This window comes from Oncorhynchus mykiss, chromosome 15, assembly GCF_057628025.1.
Source record: "Oncorhynchus mykiss isolate SJ-2025 chromosome 15, ASM5762802v1, whole genome shotgun sequence".
Taxonomy (NCBI): domain Eukaryota; kingdom Metazoa; phylum Chordata; class Actinopteri; order Salmoniformes; family Salmonidae; genus Oncorhynchus; species Oncorhynchus mykiss.
In genome coordinates, this window is record NC_143036.1 from 72256873 (window position 1) to 72283367 (window position 26495).

General features: G+C 42.1%; 2 protein-coding genes, 1 long non-coding RNA gene and 1 other non-coding gene across 18 annotated transcripts in view; all 4 read right to left on the reverse strand.

Moving 5' to 3' along the window:
• Nucleotides 1-806: 806 nt before the first annotated feature.
• Nucleotides 807-947, reverse strand: LOC118938960 (U4 spliceosomal RNA). Its single transcript, XR_005036354.1, has one exon. It is a non-coding gene; the product is annotated as a U4 spliceosomal RNA (small nuclear RNA).
• Nucleotides 948-5278: 4331 nt separating this feature from the next.
• On the reverse strand, nt 5279-13126 carry LOC149978175 (uncharacterized). Its single transcript, XR_016486900.1, has 2 exons — nt 12509-13126; nt 5279-10993 (listed from the first exon to the last, which is right to left on the reverse strand). It is a non-coding gene; the product is annotated as an uncharacterized LOC149978175 (long non-coding RNA).
• Nucleotides 13127-14064: 938 nt separating this feature from the next.
• Nucleotides 14065-21353, reverse strand: LOC110490694 (ATP-sensitive inward rectifier potassium channel 8). Its single transcript, XM_090201111.1, has 3 exons — nt 20456-21353; nt 18457-18663; nt 14065-15381 (listed from the first exon to the last, which is right to left on the reverse strand). The coding sequence occupies exons 1-3, from the start codon at nt 20803-20805 to the stop codon at nt 14673-14675; spliced, it is 1266 nt and encodes a 421-aa protein (XP_090057237.1). The 5' UTR covers nt 20806-21353; the 3' UTR covers nt 14065-14672.
• A 174-nt stretch (nt 21354-21527) lies between these two features.
• Nucleotides 21528-26495, reverse strand: part of LOC110516361 (ATP-binding cassette sub-family C member 9) — a 74399-nt gene continuing 69431 nt past the window's right edge. For all 15 annotated transcript variants that reach the window (XM_090201095.1, XM_090201090.1, XM_090201085.1 and 12 more), the window contains one exon: nt 21528-25946. Coding sequence is in view for 4 of the 15 variants with exons in the window: in XM_090201094.1 (XP_090057220.1) it covers nt 25809-25946 (138 nt within the window). In the remaining 11 variants the exon portion in view is untranslated. The remainder of the gene's footprint in view (nt 25947-26495) is intronic.

Below are 26495 nucleotides of genomic sequence, written 5' to 3' on the forward strand. Positions count from 1 at the left end.
AAGAAAATATTGTGCTTTTTACTCCATACATATATCCTTAACACCCAAAAGTACTCGTTACATTTTGAACGCTTAGCAATACAGGAAAATGGTCAAATTCACGTGCTTATTAAAGAGAACATCCTTGGTCATCCCTATTGCCTCTGATCTGGCGGACTCCCTAAACACACATGCTTCATTTGTAAAATATGTCTGAGCGTTGGGAATGTGGCTTTCCGTAAATACAAAAAATCGCGCTATCTGGTTTGCATAATATAAGTAATTTGAAATGATTTGTAGTTGTACTTTTGATACTTAAGTATATTTTAGAAAATTACATGTATTTAAAAAAATATATTTTTGTTTTACTCAAGTAGTATTTTAGTGGGTGACTTTCACTTTACTTGAGTCATTTTCGATTGGGGTACTTTTGTTTTTCCTGCTCTCACTCAGTAGTAGCAACATAAAACCAACTACCGGTAAACAGCGGGGGAAAAACAGACAATATGATCAATGGGAAACCATACCAGTTTGAACTAGTTCCAAAATCGGAGGCAGAGTTCGCTAATGGACAAACTCGCACTCCCACTAGATACAAATCACTCTGATGTATGTAGCATAACTGGGAGGCTAGACCCACACGCTGCATGTAATTAAAACGTTCAATTCGTATTTTCGTGGAAGTGCAGAGATAACACAAATCTCATAATGCAAATACACACTTATTAATATATCTGCAAAAAACGGCACATTCAATAAAATCCAGACAAAGATTACCACTACTCCGAGATATCTCCAAACTTCTTTACTTTCAACAAGAATATCAGTCTCCTTAGAGACCGTCAAAAATTGCCAATGCCGACTATATTTCAAGTCGTCACGGCGGGGTATTGGGTAAAGTTTTCAACTAGCAATAATCGCGCCTCGGATAGACCTCATAGGCTACGATACTGCCACTGCGCAAAGCTGATTCAAATCTTGAAAAAGGCAAGGTAGCCACCACAGAAGATACAATTCACGGAAACGGTTCATAATAACGTCGCGGTACAGTGTGGTGCTAATTTGTGTGCAATAGTCATATATTATGATTGAAATGTGTTCAAAACGTTTCGATAACCCGAGGTGTGCATAGTTTGTATTTTAAAAATAATAATGTAGCTACACCACACCGCAATGCATGATGGGATGTGAAACATACCATTCTCATGGGTTCGTGCTTTTCAGATCCTTAGGACGTCCCTGCCCCATTGAAGTTGAAATTTAAACGGGTAAAGGGTTAAACGTTTAAGGTAGGGACGTCCCAAGGATTGTGGATAGAACTGACCAATTGTTGTTTAATATACACTGATCTGATCTGCAGGAAGTATCCCGTCCGGACGGATCCTAACCAGATGTGAAAATGTTTTGAACAGTCGTATATGTACGATGGCAAAATCAGATATCAGTACGATGACAACAGTACGATGGCAATATTCCAACTTTTGAATATTTGCAGTCAGAGATTGGCGCTTTTATTCCATAGGAATATTTTACATTTCTACACAGCCTTACTACACATACCAATACCTGGACCGGGGAGCTGTATGGACCAGGGAGATGTTTCACTTTGCACCACCAGATGGAGGCATTTGCCTTGAATGTTCATTAGGCATTAGGCCCACTGTAGTAAAATCTGCCAGTTCAACGGTCCATCCATGTCTGATGTCGGGAGATGACGTGGTACCCGGCCACTAAAGGCAACAGTGAGCACTGTTACCTTCACGTAGGTTTTGGTTTTGCTAGGGCAATGTGGACGGGGATGGCAGATGGGCTTTAAGCATCATTCTCTGATTCCAAAGATCCAAAGGTTGCAAATTGTTTTTGATATTTTTGTTTGAAGCCTATCCCAAACCGTAACCATTCAGAGTTCATGTCTAAGCTTAACCTTAAACACTTTGAAATGTGACGTTTGGAACAACTTAGAAATGTGACGTTGCACAAACATGGACGTCTAAATTCTGACAGTGAGACTGTGAGCTGTTTGAGATAAATAACTAGTCTAATACAGTTGGCATTCGGTGGTAAAAGACACAAGGACGCTGTTGTATATGAAGATAATTCATTCAGAACCATGTAAAGTGTAGTACTAAGATCTACCAAGGGTTTTCTCGGGAATAGTCTTCAGGGTCCCATCTTTACTAGTTAGCTAGCTAGGCTAACTTAAACCTCAAATTGGCAAACAAACCTAGCTAGCTAGCTATTTAGCAGCATAGGTAAGAAAACATGTTAGTTAATCAGGATAAATGCATTAAAGCTGCAATATGTAACTTTTGGGTGACCCAACCAAATTCACATAGAAATGTGAGTTATAGATACATCATTGAAAGCAAGTCTAAGAAGCGGTAGATCTGTTCTATGTGCACTATTTCTATGCTACCCATGCCAACATTTCATTTGGTGTCTTTCACTTTGTTTTGTACAACAGCTTCAAACAGCTGAAAATACAACATTTAGGGTTATGGAAAATATATTTCACAGCGGTTTAGATGGTAAAATGATTTTCTACACTAAACTTGCTTGTTTTGTCACATAAACTGAAATTAGGCAAACTATTAGAATTTTGCCAACCAGGAAATGGCAGAGAAATTTCTATACTGAACAAAAATATGAACGCAACATGTAAAGTGTTGGCCCCATGTTTCATGTGCTGAAATAAAGGATCCAATACATTTTCCATACGCACAAAAAGCATATTTCTAAAAAATGTTGTGCACAAATTTGTTTACATCCCTGTTAGTGAGCATTTCTCCTTTGCCAAGATCATCCACCTGCCCGGTGTTGCATATCAACAAGCTGATGAAGCAGCGTGATCTTTACACAGACCTACCTTGTGCCGGTGGCAATAAAAGGCCACTCTATAATGAGCAGTATTATCACACAACACAAGCATGCAATTAAATTGGCATGCCTACTGCAGAAATGTCCACCAGATCTGTTGCCAGAGAATTTAATGTCATTTCTCTACCATAAGCCGCCTCCAATGTCATTTTAGAGAATTTGGCAGTACATCCAACCGACCTCACAAACCCAGACTAGGGCTGGGCGATATGGCCAAAATCTCATATTCCAATATAGGTCATTTCATATCCAGGTAATGATACATGTCCCTATATAGCACATTTTCTGAAAATTCAATGAATAAATAGTTTATATAAAATGACCACGTGAAGACCTATTTCTTATTACATTTTAAATTATACTCAACAAATAAAATGTACTTTCTCATATTTGATAATTTCTCCTTTTATTTAGAACCTTTGTGCAAATGTTCAATTAAGCATGTAACAAAATATAAAATATGAATGGATAAAATCTTAAAAGGTAAATAGAAAACACTTCAACTGTAGTTGCAAATAGGGCGGGGCGATATGACGATATATATTGTGTGACGATAGAAAATGTCTATCGTTTCATAATATGCTCTGTTTATTTCGATGTGTCGCAAATCACACTCCTTATGCCAATATTTTGTCAATTGGACAACACTTTGCAAAATTTGCTACACAAACATGGAGTGAACGTGGCCCAGAGCACGGAGCTCGTACCTAAAAGAGGGGCTACTTCTGTCAGATGGACGTGGTTTGGGTATGACAAGTCTGACACGGACCAGAAAACCGTCCTCTACAAGACGTGTCGCGGGTCAGAGTTCTGACAACAGGCTCAAGCACCACTAACCTCTTTTACCACCTACGCAAGAATCATGTGAAACAGGCCAGTCCCAACAACAGGCTCAAACACCACTAACCTCTTTTACCACCTACGCAAGAATCATGTGAAACAGGCCAGTCCCAACAACAGGCTCAAACACCACTAACCTCTTACCACCTACACAAGAATCATGTGAAACAGGCCAGTCCCAACAACAGGCTCAAACACCACTAACCTCTATTACCACCTACACAAAAATCATGTGAAACAGGCCAGTCCCAACAACTGGCTCAAACACCACTAACCTCTATTACCACCTACACAAGAATCATGTGAAACAGGCCAGTCCCAACAACAGGCTCAAACACCACTAACCTCTCTTACCAACTACGCAAGAATCATGTGAAACAGTACGTCGAGTCTACGGATGAGACCCCAAAAAGTACAGTCTAGTGCTCAAAACAAACCCCTGACTCAGACATGGCAAGAGGCTTTTGCCCGCGGCACAGCATATGGCAAAAAATCACGAAGATGGAAGGAGATAACAGCTGCCGTTACAACTTACATCTGCAAAGACATGGCCCCAATTTACACGATCGAGAAACTGCATTTTATTGATGGTAATTTAAATGCACAGAGATACCGTGATGACATCCTGAGGCCCATTGTCGTACCATTTATCCGCCGCCATCACCATTCATCCTCCGCAATAATGCACGGCCCCATGTCGCAAGGATCTGTACACAATTCCTGGAAGCTGAAAATGTCCCAGTTCTTCCATGGCCTGCATACTCACCAGACGTGCCACACATTGTGCATGTTTGGGATGCTCTGGGTCGATGTGTACGACAGCGCACACATCGATTACAGTTCCAGCCAATATCAAGCAACTTCACACAGCGGGACAACATTCCACAGGCCACAATCAACAGCCTGATCAACTCTATGCGAAGGAGATGTGTTGAGCTGCATGAGCAAATAGTGGTCACACCAGATACTGACTGATTCACATCCCAACTTTTTTTTGTAAGGTATCTGGGACCAACAGATGCATATCTGTATTCCCAGTCATATGAAATCAATAGATTAGGGCAGAATTAATTTATTTGAATTGACTGATTTCCTTATATGAACTGTAACTCAGTAAAATCTTTGATATTGTTGCATGTTGCATTTATATTTTTGTTCAGTGTACATAGTGCATCTTTAAAATAAAGTATTTCCGATGAACACATTACACATTATTCTTGCAGCCCTCGGGTGTTGCCTATATTGCGTTAGGGCTTGCCTGGAAACCAGAAAGTAGCGTTTGAATCAGGAAAGTTTCCTCTGCATCTCACATTTCTGCCCGACCCAGAATTGTATGTCGGGTTTCCAGGCAAGTGTAGGACAGGCCAAATATTTTCTCTGTGCTTCGGCCACTTCATTTTGTCGCGCACTCTTCTAGTCACTGTCTGGCTAGCTAACTGATGTTACGAAACTGAATAAAGCATTTTTTGAATATTTATTTTTATTTTTACGCAATACACACCTGGAATCGGCTGGGGCTTCTGTTAATAATGGGATATGTAGGAGGGTGAGCCGGTCAAGGATCGATTCAGACAAGGTGGTCTATTGTATGACAAGTGACAGTTTAATTATGAGTAAAGATATCTGGTACAACGTATACGGGCCATTTCATTCGGTTCTTAAGGAACCAGCAGAAAAAGAAGCGCAGATAACAGAGTGCACATGTCTCATATACAGAACAGAAAGTAGGTTGATTCTAGAAGATCGGGTCTTCGGGTTGGTTCAGGCTGAGGTGTAGTCTTCTTGGATTGGCCCTGTTGGGCCGTCCGTCATCCCTCTGAGTCTTGTTCTTTGTCACACAATGTTCAGCTAAAAAGGAGATTAGGTGTGTGCGCTGTCCTCAGTCACACAATGTTCGGCTAGAAAGGAGATTAGGTGTGTGCGCTGGTTTCTGCAAGTCAAGGCTGTCTCTTCCTCCCAATGTGTGGGTGTATGTCTTATCTGTGTGTCCTCGGCAGTTAGTGTGTGTAATGTGTGTGTGCTGTGTGTGTGGGTGTGGGAGCTATCCTGTATGGGACCTAACATGTTTTACTGTGAAAATACGTTGTCTCAGTTATAGCAATGTAATAGCAGTAGGCTGGTCACCTGCATAAGAAATAGCACTTCCTTACAAATCCCTCTCTTCACGTCTCCCCAGAGACGTGACACAACCTAACTATATCCAGACACAAAAAGAAAACTTTTCCCAGAAGGAAAAGTTTTGTGATTCCCTCTCTTCACATCTCCTAAGAGATGTGACATAAACTAGGCTAACAATTACAAAGTTTAAAATACCTTCATGTTCTCCATTCGATCCCACTATGTACTAGATTGGCTACCAGCCACCTAGGAACTTGCAACCCTCATGTCAAAAGAGAACAACAGCTCATTCAAAAACAGAACAAAAGAAAATGATGTGAAATTTAAGCCCCCCTTTTTGACACCCACTAGGGTGTCACTCATTATCCCTTATTTCAGCAGTCATAGCATTTCATGAAAAGAAAAAACAAAACCTAGTAGGCACTCTCAACCTCATCCTCAAATTCGGGCAGGTCATTAGCAAGCAGAGGAAACATCTGGGAAAGGGGGGAAAGGTCAATAGCTCTAGAGATAACCCTAGTGGTGAGGGAACGGATACATGGAATGCAACAGCATCCACAGAGAACCAAAATGGCCGCGAACACCGAAATGGAGACCAAAATGGAGGAGACCAGGGTTTTATATTTACCAAAGGCACTCATCCAGGAGTCCCACATTGAGGTATCAATCCCAGAATGAGATTTCATTTTACCATTAAGAGTCCTCAAACCTTCTAGGGCTACGGTCAAGCTACCATCACTAGCAGTGTTATTAGGGATAAAAATACAACACTGTTCACCAAACATAGTGCAAGCTCCACCTTTCTCTGCCGGTAGCATATCCACTGCAATGCGATTCTGGAATGTATTCTATCCACATTTTTATTAACAGTGCACCACCAACAAATGGAGGACTCAAACCCAGCTGCCACCTGATCCACCAACTTGTACTCGTCAGGAACTCCCCTTGGGACTCCAATGGCGTCTATGTACGTCGGATCACCACTAGATGGGGTGGTGGCACGCCTGGAACGTCCCCTCCAATATTCAGGGTTCACCCCCTGGACCCTAAGGATGAGGTCTCCAGCCTCTGTAGGGTAGATAGAAACAGGCAAAAGGAGAGTAACAAGTGTAACAAGCTTCCAGTAGTATTGGAGGGTAATTTATCAAACAGGACAGTGTTGCCACACCACCACCTCACATCTGCTCTGGATATTGGACTGAAACTCCCAACAATGTTGATTGTATCCAGACACCAATTCCCAGGAACCTGTCCCACATTAGTACCGCCTCCCGTCATTTTGACACAGGTGAAATGTGCCCTGGCAACCTTGTTGGAAAACAATGGTTTCCTAGCAGTAGATTTAGTCATGGGATAGACAGCATCCCAGGCAGAGCAATTACAACTGGGGTTATCCGTAGTCATTAATGGGATTAAACATGTTAGAGTCACATCTGTAACAGACTTCTTAAAACACGGTATGATGCAAGCAGCACAACACATCAATAATAAAAATACAAGAATTAGGGTCAGAAATCCAGTAACCACCATACCAGTGTACTTACCAAACCAGGCTCCCAAGCAAAAGAACAGTCCAGACTCCTCCACCCCCGCCATGGTCCTCATCTCAGCAGATAATGCACCAAGCCCATTAAAGGCCTTAGCTATACCACCATCTGGAGTGGTGTTATTAGGAATATACGTGCAACATTGTTCACCGAACATCTTGCAGACTGTCTGGCAACCCTAGATGTGGCCTCAAGCTGTTCAGACAGACCAGTGAGTGCATCACGGGGGTAATTCACAAAACGCTGTTGATTATAGTAGATATAACTGATCCATGCAGTCCGTCTAGCATCCACTATGGCTGGACCTATAATAGGTAGTAAGTGCCAGAGTCCATCATTCCTACCCAAGGCCTGAAACTCATGAGGAACCCCCACTGGCACTCCCAACAGGTTAGTGTGTATGTCAACTACATCCTCTGTCCATGGAGCACTACATCTATGTCTCCCATGGGATGGAATGTTTTCAGGTCCCCTGGATACAAAACCCAACAGCTGTTCAGAAGTAACATCAACAATGGTCAGTGGAATTATCAAACTGGTCAGAGCACACATACCTTGCCAGTCTCCTCTAAGAATGGGTCTCAGTACTCTTTTGGGTCCACATATCCACCACACATCAGCCAGACCACTAGTTTGGTTTAGGCCTGTAACTGGCCAAGTGGCATAAATGGTTATGTTACTGCTGCAATCAGCTTCAGGCAATCTCCCATAGTCCATGCCACTACCTGTACCCGTGATGCAACTGTAATTGCCCCCATATGCCTTAACACCCCAAGGGGCCCGATGAGGAGGTACTGTAGGAAACACAAGGCTCAAAGAGGAACAGAGGGTTGAATTGGGCTGAACCTGGTAAAAACCTCTCAGAATACACAACCACCCTTCTCCTTCTCCTATAGCAAATGGGTGTGTAGCCAGAACAAGTCTAGCATGACTACAAATAGTGCAGTCCTTTCTTCTCATGGTTTTAGCTGTGTACCTCATATAAGACAGCCACAAATTGTCCCTACCATCAAAACCAGTCTCAGTGCCTAATTGATCAATAGCTGTGTAGTCTCTAACATTAATTACCTGAATGGGATTTTTTAACACAGTGGTGGTAGGTGGCAGGTTCGGTCCAGGGGTGGTAGAGGAGTGTGTCTGGCCCTGGTTCGTCTGGGACCTCTGGTTTTGGCAGCTCCCTAATAGAAAACACATCCATCGTGTCTGTCCCGGTCCTTTGTAGTCCGAGGGTGTAAGTGCCTGCATCAGAGAGCTTAATAGTTTTGATGGTTAGTAGGATTTCATCACCTTTACAAAGTTCAACAGTGCTCCCAGGTTTTCCCCATATGATGGAAAACCTATCCACCTTTGTGGGATCCCCTATGCTATAAGAATACCCTCTTCTCCAATCCTAGAATTGTCCCAAGTTGGTTATCATGTAATCCCCATATGGACACCCTCCCCCATTACACAGGTACACTGACACTCCTGTAAAGCCCCACCCTCTCCCAGAGAACACATCACTAGCAAGAGCCAGACACATCTTCACTTCTATGAACAAAAACAGGGGTGACAGGACAGGGAGGGTTACTTCATTCGAGAGATGGCCCCCGGAATTCTGTTAATTCCAGTTCTCCTCTCGAACACTGTTTTTTGTTCGACAGTGTCAGTGTCCTACCCTTCCCCGTGCGATATGAATCCGGGTAGCTCTTTCAGCTAGCTGTCACCAGGAGTCCTTGTATGGTCCCCCCAACAAGCCTCTGGGACTGGATTGAGTGACTTCACCTGTAGTTCACCTGTAATGCATAAAATCCTGGACATACAGGCTTGGTTAACAAACAGTGTCTCATATGTTTTATCTGATTATATCTTTAGTTTCTTATCCAATAGGCCCCATCCTATCCTAGACCACAATTTACCCATCCCCCTTTTGATACCTGGCTCTGCCCAGGTAACAACCTTACCTACTCTAAATAATGACTTAGGTAAGATTAGTATATTATCCTTCTGTTCTGACATTATCATGTAGGAGCGCCCCTTTCATTTTCCACATGTCCAATTCTCCCTTTTGTCTCCACTCAGTAACTGTTATCTACACATTCTGTTATCTTTGCTCGTCCTGGCTCCCTTTTAAAACTTCTCCTCTCTGCTCTCCAACCTTCAAGGTCTCTGCAGTGCAGGGGAGGGCTCTTCTGTCTGCCTTTTCCCCTTATCTGTCTGTAGCTCGTTTTCTCATGTTTCCAAATTTGAACTAAATGTCTCACTGTTTGGCTTTATCTAAACTCATGGATTTTTTTTTTTTGAAAAACATGTCTATGGTGGCACTTTCTAAAGTCCTTATATAGGTTAATTAAACCCCACTATAATTAATTTACCTTTAAAAAATAAAAAATAAAAACAAACCGTATTACCCATGACCACAAATTAAATATTCAAATGGCACCCCCTATACACAGGTGTTAAAACCAAACACAAATATCTCAATTTCTTCCCTGCCCTGTTTGCTCAAAATATGTCCCAAATACTTAACATGAGTCTACCATAAATAAAACTTATCCTAGCTAAATTTTCACACCACGTTCATCAGAGAAAATATATTGACACTATAATGTAAATTTCACTGCATTTTTGTATTAAATTACCTTAATATCAGTATTACAAATTACCCTAGATTCTCCATCCAAATGGCTTTCCAATGAGGCTGATCAGACCACAAAGGAAAGTTACAATGGAGGTCATAAGTCATACCACCTTCCCTGTGTTTGATTACCAATTTCAAACCAGTTGTAACTTTAGTTAACGTCAACCTGCTCCGCCACAGGAGTGCCATCTGATGCACTGTCCAGCTAGACCAGTCAGGACCAGTCTCTGCCACTAAATTCTTCCACGTCCATTTATTATACCCCCCTTCTGTCATGTACCACACTGATCTAGACCAACTGATTGCATGAGTACCATAACCGCCACCTGGGCTTCCAATAACACCCCAGGTAAGTATAACAGTGGTAGTAGCGTTAGGCGGGATACACAGAGTAGCTGACCTAATCAATTCTGCAGTACACTCAAAGTCATTATTCTGAACTTGACGTTTAGACAGAACATGCGTATCCGAGAATATTGAAGCATTGGTGATGTTTAGCTGGGTAGTCTGTTCCTGGTCAGTGATTATACGCTGGGCTGCCCATATCATTACTCCCAATGTCAAAACAACATTGACTATAATTAGGACAAACAATGGGCCAGAACAACCCAGTCTTTCCCATGGTCTCCTAGCCCTTCTAGCCCATGGTGCTACTCTAGTGTCCCTATCATCTGAGGATGGGAGTCTCCTCCACATGATCAGACGGGAGGGATGTCAGAATTTGAATTCGAATTGGATGTGAGTAAATCACTTCTTACTTCAGCCAGAGTTCTGGCAGGGGTTGGGGCTGGTGTACAATGTGTCAGGTGGTGCCAAGGTGCGCCTAATTTACCTTTGACCTGGACTGAGTGTGAAGTAACCTCCTTCACTTCGTACGGTCCAGTCCACCTGGGATCAGCCCACTTTCTCTTGTGGACCTTGATCCTTACCCAGTCCCCAACTTTTACCCTTGGTTGTTCCGGGACGTCAGTCAGCTCCCTCTCTGCGACACGGTGTATCTGTTTGGAGAGAGCTGCAGACAATTCCGTCAATTTCTTCACATAGTCAGACATCCCTATTTGGTGCACATCAAGAGGGGGCATATGACCTCCCTCTCTTGGTGGCCCTGGCATTACTCTACCTGTCATTATTTCATGGGGTGAAAGATGTGTCCCTGCACCTGGTGAGGACCTCATGGCCATCAGTGCCAGGGGCAGGGCTTCCACCCAGGTCAATTTAGTTCCTGCACATACTTTAGCTATTTTAGCTTTCAGATTTTGATTACAGCGTTCCACAAGGCCCTGCGATTGCGGCCTATACACAGAGCCAAACTTGTGTGTAATGCCAAACCTCTCCTCCACCTGTCTTAGGTGCTGATTTGACGTGTTTTTTTTTAGAAATATTTTGTACACTCTTTGGATATACTTAGCCCGTCACTGGCTCGTGCCAGTGATGTATTCTTAGGAGACACTATTACTCGTACTCTGTCTTAACTCAGAGCCTCTCCGTCATATATCCAGAATTTTAAACAATAATGTTTTAATGATTAAACACGAGCCACCAATTCAGGAAATGATTATCAACATAAACTATGTTTTAACAATTTGGATAATAGATTTTTTTTTTTTTTTTTTTGAATTTAGGAAATACTTTGCTCACAATAATTTTAAATAATGGTAATAATATCAGGGACTTGTGAAACGCCGTTTACATTTAGTCTATAGTCAACACACAAATATTATTACATGGACATAGTTTTAAACACAATTGTTCAATTAGAACATCTTATTCTATGACATCACACATTAGTACATTTATCACATTCATTCTGGCCACAACACAAAGCGGACTTTTCAGTCCAACATATCTTAATCATACATTAATCTATTGTAGACACCTCACCGGACACTACCAGCTATTGGATTTTAACCTCACCGGACACTACCGGCTATTGGTTCTATCTAAAACACTAATTGGATTTATCTTTTGCAGATGAATGATCGAATCATACTCAGATGTTAATGATAAAACTGATCACGCCCTTTTTCAGACGCCCGAACGAATATCACTTATACATAGAATATAATCCTGGTCACATCAATACTCAATAATAGACCACCTTACCAGACACAGCTGGACCGGTCACTAGCCGGACTATCGGTGAAAATCTATCCTAGACTATATTATTTATTCCTTACTGGTGTCTGCCACCAGACCGTTCACAGCCGGACTATCAGAATATTCTATTAATATTAGGTCTACTACTAAATATCCCTTACCGGTGTCTGCCACCGGACCGTTCTCATGCCGGACTATCGGAATATTCTAACTACTACTCATCCCTTACCGGTGTCTGCCACCGGACCGTTCTCATGCCGGACTATCGGGATATTCTAATTACCACATATGTTTACTTCACTGTCAATTTCAAGTCCATTATTTATATAAAATTTACACAAAAATTCTTACCCACACTCGGTACTACTGATCGTAATTTGGTATGACTATTCGACAATATGCAAAGTTTGATAAAACAGGTTTTGCTTACCTTATTTTGTGGTCGACCAGAGATCAGTTTCCCGAGTTGAGCAGAATTGTTGTCCACCCCCGAATGGTTTTCACCTGTCCTCCGGGAACCGTCCTTTCACCAACTCGCCCCCTCACACCCACATCAACCACTCTGGACTGGGTCGTTAGTAAACCATCCCTCTGCTACCAAGTTTCTGTTAATAATGGGATATGTAGGAGGGTGAGCCGGTCAAGGATCGATTCAGACAAGGTGGTCTATTGTATGACAAGTGACAGTTTAATTATGAGTAAAGATATCTGGTACAACGTATACGGGCCATTTCATTCGGTTCTTAAGGAACCAGCAGAAAAAGAAGCGCAGATAACAGAGTGCACATGTCTCATATACAGAACAGAAAGTAGGTTGATTCTAGAAGATCGGGTCTTCGGGTTGGTTCAGGCTGAGGTGTAGTCTTCTTGGATTGGCCCTGTTGGGCCGTCCGTCATCCCTCTGAGTCTTGTTCTTTGTCACACAATGTTCAGCTAAAAAGGAGATTAGGTGTGTGCGCTGTCCTCAGTCACACAATGTTCGGCTAGAAAGGAGATTAGGTGTGTGCGCTGGTTTCTGCAAGTCAAGGCTGTCTCTTCCTCCCAATGTGTGGGTGTATGTCTTATCTGTGTGTCCTCGGCAGTTAGTGTGTGTAATGTGTGTGTGCTGTGTGTGTGGGTGTGGGAGCTATCCTGTATGGGACCTAACATGTTTTACTGTGAAAATACGTTGTCTCAGTTATAGCAATGTAATAGCAGTAGGCTGGTCACCTGCATAAGAAATAGCACTTCCTTACACTTCTCAATGCACGTTTTCAATTCTGATATATTGCAGGTTTTATATGTATACGCTAACCACACGTTTAGCATGGTTCACTCCAATCTCTGTAAAATCAAGTATTGTAGAATGTCCCCCGTAGATAGTAAAGAAGGCGAGATATCCCACTCCCTAATTATTTCTGCTCCACCCTCTTTGTCTCCACCCACAACAAGCAGAGTAACGTTACTGTACATCAGTTTCTAAACCTGTCGGCAACAAGTCGGAACTTTGTTGCACGTGCTCGACCGATTAGGTTTCCACTAGTTACCACAGTCACAAAGTCAAAGGCTTTATTGTAAAAATTCCTTAAAGCAAAAATGAGCTTCATTTAATGAACCTAATTTAAGGCAATGCATAAGGTTAGTTATAAAATCAACATTTAAGAAGCGAAATTGTAGAAAGGCGGGGTTTATGACTGTGGCTGTGGTAACAATGACGACCGCTCGATTGGTAATGCGATGACGCAACCAAAAAAACAGCTACAAGTATCTTTTTTTTTATATAACCTGTGATCCAAATTATTCTTTGATTAATTAACTTGATTGTCACTTAAAAAAAAAAAAAATTCATCAAGAGACCAATTGCTTGTGAACAGAATAAATGTATACAGATTTCCCACGCTTTGATTTCTAAGTGCTATCGAATCATCACAGAGAAAATACACATTTGTCCAATAATTTAGATGCAATTTGAGGGGAAAATGTTCCAAACGAACCCAAAACAATCAGTTTTATAGGGGATCTATTTACTGTGACAGTTTCCGGAAACAGTACAATGTTCATACAGTACTGAAGTAAATGCTTTATTAAAGGTTCTGATAAGAATGAGGAACCCGGTTGGTGTGTAATACGTTGCAGCTGATATCAAAACATCATTTTCTTCTACTATCAGAAAGGAGTTGGCCATTATCATCTGTAATAATATGTTCTTTGGTCACAGTAACATTAAAGAGCAAATTAAATCACCACATGGATTCAGTGATGAGTACAGAATTCAGTACAAAGCTATATAAAGAGTTACTACATGTTTAAAGGCATGTACATCATAAAGTACAACTTGTGGATGCCTATTACAGCTTAGAACCAGACAAAGGCAAAGGCACTTGGAAAGAACCAGACTGAAAATGAGACACTAATATGTAACTAAAACCGGTTAAATCCATCCTCACAACAATAGTAATAACAGGGCATTGTGTGTGTCAGGTATAGCATTGACTACTGTATATGTGGCAGAGTGTGGGGAACAGGACCAGAGTCAGCTCTAACTGAGCCAGAGGATAAACATGGGAGGTCCCACCCAGGAAGAGCAGGACAGCCAATGGGAGCCAGGCCTCGTGTCATGTGACGGCCACGTTCTGGCCCACCGCCTCAGGGGTGAGGAACTGCACTTTGGGCACGGTGAGGGCCGAGTTGTTCCTCCGCATGGTGCCGGAGCTCCCGCCGCCGTTCCTCATGGAGTTGTTCCGCCTCATTGAGTTCCTCTTCCTCAGTGAGTTCTGGTGGCTCAGCTCGCTCTTCTGCAGCGTCTGGATGAGTATGGAGGGCTTCTCGTCCAGCTCGCGGGCCGAACACCTCGGCGTCGCCACCTTGACCGTGTTCCCAAACTTGGAGTAGTCCACCGAGTACACCCCGTCCTCCTCGGTCACGATGGGCACGAAGCGGTGACCCCACTGGATCTCCTCGGTGACGTAGGAGGTCCGGGCCTGGGTGGTGATGCCCGTGGTCTCCACCACGCCCTCCAAGATCACAATCACCTCCAGGTCGCTGCACTGCAGCTCCATGGCCGACAGGTCGTACAGCGGACTGTCCTTATTGATGGTATGGCAGATAATGAGTGGCGCCAAGAGGAAGATGGAGTTACTCGCCGCGGCGCTCTCCGTTTGCACGTCGATCTGATGGATAGGGATGACCTCGCCTTCGGGGGTGGTGGTCTTGCGTACCACCTGGAGGCGGACGGCAGCGCCAATGATCATGGACTTGCGGAGGTCGCCCACACGGGTCATGAAGCAGAGGCGATTGTTGCGCACGGCGATGACGGCGTTGCGGCTGAAAATAAGATATGACAAGAAAATACATTTTTATTGTCCATTTTCTTTACCGATCACATTTTCTTTACAGATTTGTCAGCCAGAGTGCACCCCCTGGATCAGATTTATCAGCCAGAGTGTACCCCCTGGATCAGATTTGTCAGCCAGAGTGTACCCCCTGGATCAGATTTATCAGCCAGAGTGTACCCCCTGGATCAGATTTATCAGCCAGAGTGTACCCCCTGGATCAGATTTATCAGCCAGAGTGTACCCCCTGGATCAGATTTATCAGCCAGAGTGTACCCCCTGGATCAGATTTATCAGCCAGAGTGTACCCCCTGGATCAGATTTATCAGCCAGAGTGTACCCCCTGGATCAGATTTGTCAGCCAGACTGTACCCCCTGGATCAGATTTGTCAGCCAGAGTGTACCCCCTGGATCAGATTTGAGAGCTTGCTCAAGGGCACAACAGCAGGAGATGGCATGTGTACAAAACCCTCAAACTTTGACCATTCAAAACCCGCTCTCTGAATCTGGGGCATAGAGACACAAACTTTACAACTCTTTTTCAGTATCTAGGATAATGATATGGATATACTAGGTCTGTGTTATATGGATATACTAGGTCTGTGTTTTATGGATATACTAGGTCTGTATGATATGGATATACTAGGTCTGTGTTATATGGATATACTAGGTCTGTATGATATGGATATACTAGGTCTGTGTTATATGGATATACTAGGTCTGTGTGATATGGATATACTAGATTTGCATGATATGGATATACTAGGTCTGTGTTATATGGATATACTAGGTCTGTGTTATATGGATATACTAGGTCTGTGTGATATGGATATACTAGGTCTGTATGATATGGATATACTAGGTCTGTGTTTTATGGATATACTAGGTCTGTATGATATGGATATACTAGGTCTGTGTTATATGGATATACTAGGTCTGTGTTTTATGGATATACTAGGTCTGTGTGATATGGATATACTAGATTTGCATGATATGGATATACTAGGTCTGTGTTATATGGATATACTAGGTCTGTGTTATATGGATATACTAGGTCTGTGTGATATGGATATACTAGGTCTGTATGATATGGATATACTAGGTCTGTGTTTTATGGATATACTAGGTCTGTGTGATATGGATATACTAGATTTGCATGATATGGATATACTAGGTCTGTGTTATATGGATATACTAGGTCTGTGTTATATGGATATACTAGGTCTGTGTGATATGGATATACTAGGTCTGTATGATATGGATATACTAGGTCTGTGTTTTATGGATATACTAGGTCTGTGTGATATGGATATACTAGGTCTGTGTTTTATGGATATACTAGGTCTGTGTGATATGGATATACTAGGTCTGTATGATATGGATATACTAGGTCTGTGTTTTATGGATATACTAGGTCTGTGTTTTATGGATATACTAGGTCTGTGTTTTATGGATATACTAGGTCTGTGTGATATGGATATACTAGGTCTGTATGATATGGATATACTAGGTCTGTGTTATATGGATATACTAGGTCTGTGATATATGGATATACTAGGTCTGTATGATATGGATATACTAGGTCTGTGTTATATGGATATACTAGGTCTGTGTTATATGGATATACTAGGTCTGTGTTATATGGATATACTAGGTCTGTGTTTTATGGATATACTAGGTCTGTGTTATATGGATATACTAGGTCTGTGTTATATGGATATACTAGGTCTGTGTTATATGGATATACTAGGTCTGTGTTATATGGATATACTAGGTCTGTGTGATATGGATATACTAGGTCTGTATGATATGGATATACTAGGTCTGTGTTATATGGATATACTAGGTCTGTGTTATATGGATATACTAGGTCTGTGTTTTATGGATATACTAGGTCTGTGTTATATGGATATACTAGGTCTGTATGATATGGATATACTAGGTCTGTATGATATGGATATACTAGGTCTGTGTGATATGGATATACTAGGTCTGTGTGATATGGATATACTAGGTCTGTGTGATATGGATATACTAGGTCTGTGTGATATGGATATACTAGGGCTGCGTGATATGGATATACTAGGTCTGTGTTATATGGATATACTAGGTCTGTGTTATATGGATATACTAGGTCTGTGTTATATGGATATACTAGGTCTGTGTGATATGGATATACTAGGTCTGTGTTATATGGATATACTAGGTCTGTGTGATATGGATATACTAGGTCTGTGTTTTATGGATATACTAGGTCTGTGTGATATGGATATACTAGGTCTGTGTGATATGGATATACTAGGTCTGTGTTATATGGATATACTAGGTCTGCATTATATGGATATACTAGGGCTGTGTTATATGGATATACTAGGTCTGTGTGATATGGATATACTAGGTCTGTGTTTTATGGATATACTAGGTCTGTGTGATATGGATATACTAGGTCTGTGTTATATGGATATACTAGGTCTGTGTTATATGGATATACTAGGTCTGTGTTTTATGGATATACTAGGTCTGTATGATATGAGCAAATAATCTAACAATCTAATCTAGCATGCAACCTTATAGAGAATCAAACAGTGTGGAGGAGGAACTGCGCTGCGTGATTGACAAGAGGTGGGGCTAAGTGTGTGTGGAAACAGCCACAAGAGGAGAGGGAGAGACTACAAACAAAGTAAACTATAAAAACGGACTTTACACAGGGTTTAGTGGCATCTCATGTATTGCATGAAATATGGATCTCTGGTGATATTGCGATTTCGATGTGAATTCGATTAATTGTGCAGTCATACCATGCACCAGATTTTTCCAGTTGGGACTTCGGATTCGAAGCGGCAACCCTTCGGATGCTGGCCCATCTCTCTTTATCCTCTACCTCTCCAGGGTGAAGTTTTTCCTAGGTACAGATCTAGGAGCAGCTTCTGCTCCCCCAATCCTAACCTTTACCATTAGTGGGGTAAATGCTAAACTGACCCAAGATCAGCATCTAGGGGCACCTTCACCCTACACTGTTGCTGGCCCACCTCTCCAACCTAATCTAACCTGTAGGCTACCATCCTACCTGAAGATGAGTGTCTCGGCGCGGCGGTGCGACTGGGCTGTCTTCATGAAGATGCACCCCAGCATAATGGCGTTGATGATGAGGCCAGCAATGTTCTGGAAGATGAGGACGGCGATGGCCGTGGGGCACTGCTCTGTGATCATACGGTGGCCAAAGCCGATGGTCACCTGGACCTCGATGGAGAACAGGAAGGCTGAGGTGAATGACCTGTAGAGCACAGAGAGAGGGTCAAAGGTCAGGGGTCAGAGGAAATGAGAGTTAAAGAGGAGGGAGACGTTGGACGTAAATATTGGTCACGGGTTAGACATCTGATCCTACATTTGTAATAGAGGTGTAGAGACCTGATCCCACATCTGTAATAGCGATGTAGAGACCTGATCCTACATCTGTAATAGTGGTGTAGAGACCTGATCCTACATCTGTGGGGAGGGTAGAGGCCTGATCCTACATCTGTGGGGAGGGTAGAGACCTGATCCTATATCTGTGGGGAGGGTAGAGACCTGACCCTACATCTGTAATAGCGATGTAGAGACCTGATCCTACATTTGTAATAGTGGTGTAGAGACCTGATCCTACATCTGTGGGGAGGGTAGAGGCCTGACCTTACATCTGTAATAGTGGTGTAGAGACCTGATCCTACATCTGTAATAGCGATGTAGAGACCTGATCCTACATCTGTGGGGGGGGGGGTAGAAACCTGATCCTATATTTGTGAGGAGGGTAGAGGCCTGATCCTACATCTGTAATAGCGATGTAGAGACCTGATCCTTTATCTGTGGGGAGGGTAGAGGCCTGATCATACATCTGTAATAGCAGTTTAGAGACCTGATCCTACATCTGTGGTGAGGATAGAGACCTGATCTTACATCTGTGGTGAGGGTAGAGAGGTCACAGGGGTCAGAGGAGCAGGAAGCTACTGGACAGGCAGTGTGGTTTCCTATGGCTTCCTGTCCTCATCTGCGTCCCCTACAACCACTGATCTCAGAGGACTAAATAATGAGAGCAAAAAGTTGGAGACGTTAAAGGGGCAATCAGCAGTTGAAACAATAACAAAGCGTGCTACACTCCCCTGTTTGGGTAAAAGCTGAGGGATGGGGCCTGAGAAACGGAACCACTCTCAAATTCATACACAGAGCTATGGATGCAAGGACTGACCATCCATGATATCAAAATTGTAGTTTTAACCGTGTCTCAGTGGCCTTGTGGTTAGAGTGTCCACCCTGAGATTGGAAGGCTGGAAGCTCTATTCCAAATACTGTAAAAATGGGACCTGATGCATCTCTGCTGAGAACTCAGCATTCGGGAGATTGGGGGTAAGGCCTTGTGATAGACTAGTGTCCTGTACTTGTACATCAAGCTGCCTCATGCTTCCTGCTCACACATGCCAATGCTCGTGCAAGGCTACATACTTTACTTCCACGTTTTGAGGCTTTATAGTGTTTGTTTACATTGACTTTGTTAACAAACATTGGAATATAAACAAGCTTATATTTTGCGTTCAGCTGGGGTATGAGAGTTGAACTATAAATTATACTTATATTCTTCAAGAATCCATTGGTACATATTATTAATTTATGAATGCAGCAACTGCAGATTGGCCCTTTAAAGAGATACTTCAGGATTTTGGCAATGAAGCCCTTTATCTACTTCCCCAGAGTCAGATGAACTCCTGTCTTGCATACAGTTTTGGCTTCATTGCCAAAATCCCAAAGTATCCCTTTAAGTTCCTTATAATTTGAAGGAAAATCATTTTTTCTATGGCAAGGAGCTCAATCATAATACTGTAACAGTGTTATCACAAAAAATAGCAGTTATTCTGAAACTGAGTTTAAGTAATAACTTCACTAAAAGCCCCCAATAAATCCATATAATTTATTCCCGCCCTTAAAATAAATAAAACGTTTACACACAAAATACAGAAATACAGAAGTAAATACAAGTTAAATCTCCAAACATCAACAGTTTAAAATATCTATAGAGTCTATACTATACTACTCACTTGACGTTGGTGACGCACTGCTCAATGCCAGACGTGCGGTTGGGTACAAGGTCTCCATGGGCAAAGGCCACGAGCCACCAGCACATGGCGAAGAGGAGCCAACTGCACAGAAAAGTCATGGTGAAGATGACCAGGGTGAAGCGCCATTTCAGGTCCACCAGAGTGGTGAAGACGTCTTGCAAGAATCTTCCCTGTTCTCGGATGTTCTTGTGCGCCAAGTTGCAGGATCCGCTCTTGGCGATGAAGCGGGCTTTGTTCACCCGGTCCCTAAACACTGGTTTGCGGTGGACCCTCGAAGCAAGCCCCGGTAGGGAAAACTCCTCCGGGATGATGCTTTTTCTCGCCAACATCCTTACTGCATTTGCAATAGAGGAAAAAAGTCGGAGGGTTTCAGTAAACCGAAGTGTTTTTTAGTCGTGCGTAATTCTCCTGTCAGCTTGCGTAAAACATGATTCAAAGTTGGATAAATTCGTATTATTTTGCAAAGTTTTTCATCGATTTGATTTCAATTAACTTCTATCACATTAAGGTTTGTAGCTCCAGCGCCACTTCCAAAAAGTTGTACTGACGGGTGAGAGTTTCCAGGCAGTCACAGACCCAGGGCGCATCCCAAATTCTCTTGACGTAGCTGCTCCGCTCTATGGGCGGGATGCAATGCACTGCTGGCTTTGTTCAACAAAGAGGAAACCCCAGTAATTACTTCTAAATTGTGTTTTTGTTTTATTGATTTAAAAGCAAAACAATATATGTGTGCCCGTTGGACCGTATGTTTAGTTAATTAATCAATACCGGTATTTGAGGTAATGGTTAAACCATCCCATTACTGGGTCCAAATTAAAATATCATTGATGTTTTCTTTTTAAACAAGGCAAGTGTGATAGAAAAATGACTCCAACAGGAAGCAAATTATTGCTGTGTTATTACATTATTATAGGGGTGATTATTAGGATAGGTCCGCTTCCCACTGATGACCAAGAGATGGCGCCATTGAGTAAGCGAGGAGGTGTGGTGTGTTGTGTGTGAGAATGAGAGTGAGTGTGTGTGTGTGAGCGTTTTAAACCCAAAAAAGCACTTTCAACTCAAAGCACATTTTTATTATCAGTTCAAGTGTAAAAAAAGGTAGGCACACCGTGTAATGATCAACTATGTCTATATTTAAAACATCTGTTAATTATACACAATGTACATATGAGACAGACACAAGCCCACAATAAAATGGAAAAAGACAACCTGTAGTCTCGGAATTATATTGATTATTATTGATAATATTTGAACATATATTTCTGTGCACATTCCCAAGATTGAAAATATAAATAGTAAAAGCAAAGAAGATGATATAATCTCTGTGATATGGATCAAGGATATCTGCAGTCTGAATTACCATAGATCTATAAGTAGAGTGTACCTGCTCTTTCCATGATATAGACTGACCAGATGAATCCAGGTGAAAGCTATAATTGCTTATTTATGTCACTTGTTAAATAAACGTCAATCAGTGTAGATGAAGGGGAGGAGACCCGGTTAAATAAGGATTTTTAATCCTTGAGACAATTGAGACATGGATTGTGTATGTGTGCCATTCAGAGGGTGAATGGGCAAGACAGAATATTTAAGTGCCTTTGAACGGGGTATGGTAGTAGGTGCCAGACGCACCGGTTTGAGTGTGTCTACAACGCTGCTGTGTTTTTATATCTAGAACCTAAAAAGTTTTTTTTCGGCTGTCCCCATAGAACAGGATTCCCCAACTGGCGGCGTGCAGGCCCGAATTTGGCCCGCGGGTGGTTTTATTTGCCCCCCCAAGCTTTCTGAGCACCCCCCCTTCAAAACAAAACAGGAAATCAGCTCCAATTTATTTAAATTTAAGAAATCTATTCCTCTCTATTACATATACTGTAATAGAGACACGTGATCGTATACAAATGTAAGCAAGGTTGAATATGATTATGTTTTAGTTAAACATTATATCTGTTTGGGCTTCTAGCAGGCAAAAAAAAGAAGGGTTCTCCTATGGGAACAGCCAAAGAACCCTTGTGGAACCGTTTTTTAGAAGTGTAGGATTACCAGACAGTCATAGCCGTACACACCACAGCCTTGCCTTCAAATTCACCAGAGGGACAATACCCTACTACCACTCACCTCCAATGTCATTCTCCTAGACTATACAGTTGAAGTCAGAAGTTTACATACACTTAGGTTGGAGTCATTAAAACTCGTTTTTCAACCACTCCACAAATTTCTTGTTAATTAACAAACTATAGTTTTGGCAAGTCGGTTAGGACATCTACTTCATGCATGACAAAAGTAATTTTTCCAACAATTGTTAACAGACAGATTATTTCACTGTATCACATTTCCAGTGGATCAGAAGTTTACATACACTAAGTTCACTGTGCCTTTAAACAGCTTTGGAAATTCCAGAAAATGATGTCATGGCTTTAAAAGCTTCTGATAGGCTAATTGACATCATTGAGTCAGTTGGAGGTGTACCTGTTGATGTATTTCAAGGCCTACCTTCAAACTCAGTGCCTCTTTGCTTGACATCATGGTAAAATCAAAAGAAATCAGCCAAGACCTCAGAAATATAATTGTAGACCTACACAAGTCTGGTTCATCCTTGGGAGCAATTTCCAAATGCCTGAAGGTACCTCGTTCATCTGTACAAACAATAGTATGCAAGTATAAACACCATGGGAGCACCCTGCCGTCATACCGCTCAGGAAGGAGACACATTCGGTCTTCCAGAGATGAACATAGTTTGGTTCGAAAAGTGCAAATCAATCCCAGAACAACAGCAAAGGACCTTGTGAAGATGCTGGAGGAAACAGGTACAAATGTATCTATATCCACAGTAAAACGAGTCCTATATCAACATAATCTGAAAGGCCGCTCAGCAAGGAAGAAGCCACTGCTCCAAAACCGCCATAAAAAAACCAGACAATGGTTTGCAACTGCACATGAGGACAAAGATTGTACTTTTTGGAGAAATGTCCTCTGTTCTGATGAAACAAAAACAGAACTGTTTGGTCATAATGACCATTGTTATGTTTGGAGGAAAAAGGGGGAAGCTTGCAAGCCAAACACCATCGCAACTGTGAAGCACGGGGGTGGCAGCATCATGTTGTGTGGGTGCTTTGCTACAGGAGGGACTGGTGCACTTCACAAAATAGATAGAATCATGAGGAAAGAAAATTATGTGGATATATTGAAGCAACATCTCAAGAGATCAGTCAGGAAGTTAAAGCTTGGTCGTAAATGGGTCTTCCAAATGGACAATGACCCCAAGCAAACTTCCAAAGTTGTGGCAAAATGCCTCAATCCCATAGAAAATTTGTGAGCAGACCTGAAAAAGCGTGTGCGAGCAAGGAGGCCTACAAACCTGACTCAGTTACACCAGTTCTGTCAGGAGGAATGGGCCAAAATTCACCTAACTTATTGTGGGAAGCTTGTGGAAGGCTATCTGAAACATTTGACCCAAGTTAAACAATTTAAAGGCATTGCTACCAAATACTAATTGAGTGTATGTAAACTTCTGACCCACTAGGAATGTGATGAAAGAAATTAAAGCTGAAATAAATAATTCTCTCTACTATTATTCTGACATTTGACATTCTTAAAATAAAGTGGTGATTCTAACTGACCTAAAACAGGGAATTTTTACTCTGATTAGATGTCAGGAATTGTGAAAAACTTAAGTTTAAATGTATTTGGCTAAGGTGTATGTAAACTTCCGACTTCAACTGTATATCAGTGCTCTATATCTATAGTCATTCTGCTCTCATGATGTCATCGTTCCAGAGAGGGGTGAGTGTTGTGTCTCCACGCTTTCTGACAGACTGACTGACTCCAAAGTGCTGCTTGCCCATAAAAAGACAACTCTGGTGAAGGATAGCAGCCACACTATAGGGGCCATGTTGTTGACCTTTGGCCTTTACATGGACCCCCCGCCACAGCAGAAGCTACATTAAATATACTTAGCTGCTACTCACTTATAATGTATACAATGGAGAGTATGGAGGTTGAGGGGAGATACGTAGCCTGGAATCCAAGCTAAACGAAACAATGGTTCAGTCTTGTTCAACCAGGCTAGAAGACGCCTACCCATTCATAGATTATAGAGAGGGAGTCTTGAGTTAAAAACATGAGTGGGAAAACAGACCACACGGGTGTAAGGAAAGTAGGGCAGGAATTCTGGGTCATGAGTTTGGGATTGAATAAGAATGAAGAATGATTTAAAAACGAATTTCTTGAGATGAGAAACCGCTTTACACTGACAAACAAAACAACACAGCAGTATATCGGTAAAACAGATACTGACATTCTTCAAAGTGTAGCTTACAATAATCAGTTTGTCATTCAGGCTATAATACAATACAAAGAAGTCAATATAAAATGATCATTGTTCGATATGCAAAATAACTATAAATATTCAGGTACTACAGTGGGACAGTGGCACAGCTCCCCAGAAACCAGGTTTAATACTGAAAATAGAAACCACTTTCCTGACCAATTACACCAGCCAGCACCATGTATGGTAGAAACTAACGCTGGCCTGGCTTATGGCTGGTAGAAGAAAGCGGAATCTTCCCTTATCATTTAGGGCTGGATCTTAACTTAACACCAACATGCGTAACTCCAAGTTTTCACATACATCTTGACAGTACACAAGTTCTGTATGAGTTGAAGTTAGGCCTGCACATTTCACATTAAGATTCAGTCCTTTAGAGAACACCCAATGGGTGAAAGCTGTCCTTTTTCAAAGAGGAGTCAGTGACCACTAAATGTCCACAGTCCCATGGTTCAGTCAGCATCGCATCAAATCAGACAGACAAAGGGTCACCAGGCTAAAAATGCTCCAGCGATATACCCTACAGTGTTCGTACCAATGTAGTAATACTACACTATACCTGCTTATTGCTTACCTATGAATAAGGGTGTAAAATATATACATATACATACATCATATAGTAAGTAATAAGTAACTAAATATATAATTTAAACATAAAACATTTAGGTAAAACTTTGTAAAATTGTAATCATATTTAACGACCGATTGTGATCCTTACACGACCAAGTTAATAGGTCACTCATTCAATCAATCACTCAATAACTAATACATTACCAATAATTAACACAAGAAGGCCATCAGTGGTGCTTTGGGAAGCAGTGTTTCCCCTACCATTACCAAGTGGAGGTGGTCAACCGGCCTGGCTCCTGTCTAAAACCTACAGTATGAGCTTCAGTCAATAATGGTAATAATATCTGGAACTCTGCGCCCCACCTAAGCATTGTGGGAAACACTGAGGAGGCTGATTCATTGATAGACTGATGGTGTGCCGGCTGACAGTGTGTGAGCCTACATGTCAGCCCTGACGAAGGAAGCGAACATGCCGTCCTCGTTCTCCAGAAGGGTCTCTGGTTTGTCGATCTCTAAGATGTTTCCTCGCTTCATCACGATCACCAGGTCAGCTTCCAGGATGGTGTGGACACGATGCTGCACGAAGAACACACACACAGACATTACATTACATTTGATTGAGTGTTTAATTACACAAACAAAGAGGAAGGGATGCAATGCAGCTTTGATTTGTAATGTAGCCAGACAGACAGAGATAAACTGTGCTGAGAAAAAATAACACATACCTGAATGTATTTTCATTTAGTCTTATCTCACAACCCCAAGAGTCATACTCCAAGAGCCAACTGCTAAGATTAGATGTAGTACCCCTCCTTAACCCCCAGACAGATTAGATGTAGTACCCCTCCTTAACCCCCAGACAGATTAGATGTAGTACCCCTCCTTAACCCCCAGACAGATTAGATGTAGTACCCCTCCTTAACCCCCAGACAGATTAGATGTAGTACCCCTCCTTAACCCCCAGACAGATTAGATGTTGTAGCCCTCCTTAACCCCCAGACAGATTAGATGTAGTACCCCTCCTTAACCCCCAGACAGATTAGATGTTGTAGCCCTCCTTAACCCCCAGACAGATTAGATGTAGTACCCCTCCTTAACCCCCAGACAGATTAGATGTAGTACCCC

What these genes read in the sequence shown, in the direction of transcription:
- LOC110490694 (XM_090201111.1), bottom strand. Translation starts at nt 20,805, where the DNA reads ATGTTGGCGAGAAAAAGCATCATCCCGGAGGAGTTTTCCCTACCGGGG. An exon ending in CAGTGCGTCACCAACGTCAA is followed by an intron (nt 18,664 to 20,455) that starts GTGAGTAGTATA and finishes TGTGCTCTACAG; the next exon opens with GTCATTCACCTCAGCCTTCC. An exon ending in GCCGAGACACTCATCTTCAG is followed by an intron (nt 15,382 to 18,456) that starts GTAGGATGGTAG and finishes TCTTATTTTCAG; the next exon opens with CCGCAACGCCGTCATCGCCG.